This window comes from Rhinopithecus bieti, unplaced genomic scaffold (genome assembly GCF_001698545.2).
Source record: "Rhinopithecus bieti isolate Rb0 unplaced genomic scaffold, ASM169854v2 scaffold_33432, whole genome shotgun sequence".
Lineage (NCBI taxonomy): Eukaryota > Metazoa > Chordata > Mammalia > Primates > Cercopithecidae > Rhinopithecus > Rhinopithecus bieti.
In genome coordinates, this window is record NW_016814481.1 from 1220692 (window position 1) to 1225047 (window position 4356).

Genomic DNA, 4356 nt, shown 5'->3' on the forward strand with positions numbered 1-4356 from the left:
AAAAAAAAAAAAAAAAAAAAAAAAAAAAAAAATAATCAGAGAAGAAGAAAGGGGGAGAAGTGAAAACAAGCCGAGCTTGCAGTACATCCAGGATTCACCACCAGGTCAGCTTGCTCTCTGACCTGCTTCCTCCTAGCTGTTTGGTGCCTGCTATCCTAGAATCACACAGATCCTAGATAACAGTTTCCCTTTACTGCTCTATAGGTAAAAACTTAAACATGATAAAACATGAAGTTTCAGCCAGGTGCCGTGGCTCACGCCTGTAATCTCAGCATTTTGGGAGGCGGAAGTGGGTGGATCTCCTGAGGTCAGGAGTTCCAGACCAGTCTGGTCAACATGGTACTAAAAGTACAAAAATTAGCCGGGCGTGGTTGTGGGCACCTGTAATCCCAGCTACTGGGGAGGCTGACGCAGAATCGCTTGAACCCAGAAGGTGGAAGTTGCAGTCAGCCAAGACCGTGCCATTGCACTCCTGCCTGGGCAACAAGAGCGAAACTCTGTCTCAAAAAAAACCAAACCAAAACAAAACAAAAACCATTAGCTTTCCCCTTGAGATATTCTTTCAGGTCCTGTGTACCAGTGAAGCTACTGGCTTCAGCTGCTCTGAAGGACCACAGGAGGAGCTGAGTCACCAAAGAAGGCAGTTTCCATCTCCTGATGATTTCATCTGCTGTACCCTGAACAATAAATGACCCACACTTTCCAGCCTCCACATCCTCCATGATCCCTTTAAAAGCCCCAGTCCAGAACTCCTTGAGGAGATTGATTTGAGAATCTTCTCCCATTTCCTCGCTTGGCGCCCTGAGATTATTAAACTCTCTCTCTCTCTTTTGTTTTTTTTTTTTTGAGATAAGGTCTTGATCTGTCACCCAGGCTGGAGTGTAGTGGCCTGAGCATAGCTCACTGCAGCCTTGAACTCCTGGGCTCAGGCAATCCTTCCATCTCAGCTTCTTGGGTAGCTGAGACTACAGGTGTGTACCACCATGCCTGGCTTTTTTTAAAAAATTTTTTTAGTAGACACAAGGTCTTGCTATGTTGCCCAGGCTGGTCGTGAACTCGTGAACTCAAGAGATCCTCCTGCCTGGGCCTCCTGAAGTGCTGGGATTACATGTGTGAGCCACTGTGCTCAGTTAATTTTTAATTTTTTTTGTAGACATGAGGGTCTGCTATATTGCCCAGGCTGGTCTTGAACTCCTGGCCTCAAGTGATTCTCTCACCTTGGCCTCCCAAAGTGTTGGGATTACAGGTGTGAGCCACTACACCTGGCCTCATTAAGCTCTTTCTCTGCTGCAAACTTTGCTGTCTTGGTGATTGGTATGTTACTGTGCAGTGGGCATATGAACCTGTTGGTTGTATAAGACTTCTAGAACCTTGCAAACTCTTACCACCATCTCACCCTGCCTTGCTAGGAAAGAGGTTAGAGCTGTTATAAAGGGGAACATAGAGTGCATTGGTTACGTATAGTCCCACCATCATCATGAATGCTGCCCTCAAAAGCTTTCTTAGGAAACTGTCCATGACACAGGGTGGGATTCAAGCTCACCGATTAGCGGTTCCATAAAGGTGAGGCCTGGAGGCTGCAGAAATGGCCACAATCACAGCGGGAACGCCATAGCCCACTGGGAACATGATCCACTTCATGAGTCTGTTGATGCTTGAGTAGTTGACCACCGTCAGGTTCCGTGCAGTGAGGAAGAGGTGCAGGCCCTCCAGCAGCATCCAGGTGAAGGCGGCCAGGTAGAGATAATGCAAGGCACCAGCGATGATGGCGCACAGCACCTCAGGGAGGAGAAAGGAATGCCTGAAGGGGTTGTCAGGGTGGAGTATGGCCCTAGGACCTCTCCTTGACATTGGCTTTGGGTTCAGAGCACCTGACATCAGACCAAGGGCATTAAAAGTAAAGGGGAACTGGATGCAGTGGCTCATGTCTGTAATCTCAGCACTTTGGGAGGCTGAAGTGGGAGGACTGCTTGAGCCCAGGAGTTTGAGACCAGCCTGGGAAACTTAGTGAGACCCCATCTCAATTATATTTAAAAAAATAAAGATAGTTGATAGTCAAGGCTAGCGTTGGTCATCTGGGCACCAACCCCTTCAACCTGCCCTTGGGACTGAAAGTGGTGCCACCTCCACCTATGCCACTTTGCAACAGATCACCAGAATGTATCCCTCCTTTTTAACTAAGACTTTGTATACTTTGAGCAATGTCTCCTTTCCTCATCCACTTCCCCACTCAACCTCTGGGAACCTCCTTTCTACTCTCTACTCCTACTGTACTGCCTGGTGACTATAGTTAATAATAATATATTATGAATTTCAAAGTTGCTAAAAGAGTGGATTTTGTTTTATTTTATTTCTTTCAGACAGTATCTCACTCTGTCACCCAGGTGGAGTGCAGTGGCACAATCATAGCTCACTGCAGCCTTGACCTCTCAGGCTCAAGTGATCCTCCCACCTCAGCCTCCCGAGTAACTGGGACTACAAGTGTGTACCACCATACTTGCTAAGTTTTGCAGAGACGGGGTCTCACTATATTGCCCAGGCCAGTCTCCAACTCCTGGGCTGAAGTGATCCTCCCGCCTCAGCCTCCTAAAGTGCTGGGATTACAAGCATGAGCCTCCACCCACAGTCCAAAAAGAGTGAATTTTCAATGTTTTCATCACAAAGAAATGGTAAGTATGGAAGTGATAGATATGTTCATTATCCTGGTTTGATCATTTCATAAGGTGTACGTCTATGAAAACTTCACATTGTACCCCATAATTTTATACAATTATTATTTTCAATTAAAATAAAATTGAGGGAAAAGTTTCACTTTAGCATAAGAGATTGTGATTATGATTCTTTTTTTTTTTTTTGAGACAGAGTCTTGCTTTGTCACCCAGGCTGTAGTACAGTGGTTGCAATCAAAGCTCACTGCAGCCTCGAACTTCTGGGTTCAAGTAATCCTCCTGCGTCAGCCTCCCAAGCAGCTGGGACTACAGATGTGCACTACTATGCCCAGCTAATTTTGTTATTTTTTTTTGTTTTTTGTAGAGATAAGGTCTCACTATATTGCCCAGGATGGCCTTGAACCCCTGGCCTCAAGTGATCTTTCCACCATTGCCTCCCAGTGTGCTGGGATTACAGATGTGAGTCACTGTGTCTGGCCCAAGGGATTATTTGAAATTGAAGGCAGTTGAGAAGAAGCAGAGACAAAAAAAGCTCTCTGCCCTCCCCCTATTTGCCTAAAAGCAAGACATACCTTTATGTACTTGTCTTTTTTGAGGAGGGGGGGTGAGAACACTTAAAATCTACTTTGTTAGCAATTTTTCAATATACAATATGTTGTTCTTGACTATGGTCATCATGATGTACAACAGCTCTCTTGAATTTATTCTTCCTGTCTAGTTGAAATTTGGTATCCTTTGACCAGTGTCTCCCTAAACCCCTTCCCTGCTGCCCTAGTCTCTGCTAACAACCATTTCTGCTCTTTGCTTTTGTGAGTTTGGCTATTTTAGATTCCACACGTAAGTGAGATCATGCACTATTTGTCTTTCTGTACCTTGCTTATTTCACCCAGCATAACACTCTCCAGGTTCATCCATGTTATCACAAATGGCAGGATTTCCTTCTTTTTCTGAAGACTGAGTAGTACACCAGGACATTAATTTACAAAGGTATTCCTCCTACCTATTCTCTTCTTTCTACCCTCCTACCCTTGCTATGGGGAGGACGAAAGTTGATCACCAAGACAACTTATTTATTTGTTTATTTAAGATGGAGTTTTGCTCTTGTTGCCCAGGTTGGAGTGCAATGGCACAATCTTGGCTCACTGCAGCCTCTGCTTCTTGGGTTCAAGCAATTCTCCTGCCTCAGCCTCCCAAGTAGCTGGGATTACAGGTGCTCACCACCATGCTCAGCTAATATTTTGTATTCACCTAGTTTCACCAAGTTGACCAGGCTGGCCTTGAACTCCTGACCTTAGCTGATCTGCCCACCTCGGCCTCCCAAAGTGCTGAGATTACAGACGTGAGCCACTGTGCCCAGCCACCAAGACAACTTTAGATCCTCATTGGTCTGGAGCCAACGCTGGAGGAATCTACAAAACCAATGATATGGTTTGGCTCTGTGTCCCCACCCAAATCTCATCTTGAATTGTACTCCCATAATCCCCACGTGTTGTGGGAGGGACCCGGTGGGAGATAATTTGAATCATGGGGCAGTTTCCCCATACTGTTCTCGCGGTAGGGAATAAGTCTCACGAGATCTGATGGTTTTATCAGGGGTTTCCGCTTTTGGATCGTCCTCATTTTTTTCTCTTGCTGCCACCATTTAAAAGTGCCTTTTACATCCCACCATGATTCTGAGGCCTCCCCA

General features: G+C 45.7%; 1 protein-coding gene across 1 annotated transcript in view; it reads right to left on the reverse strand.

The window, feature by feature from the left end:
- ADGRE3 (adhesion G protein-coupled receptor E3) overlaps positions 1-4356 on the reverse strand; it is a 70069-nt gene that overhangs the window by 15462 nt on the left and 50251 nt on the right. The window contains exon 9 of the mRNA XM_017851219.1: positions 1544-1779. Within this exon, the coding sequence (XP_017706708.1) occupies positions 1544-1779 (236 nt within the window). The remainder of the gene's footprint in view (positions 1-1543; positions 1780-4356) is intronic.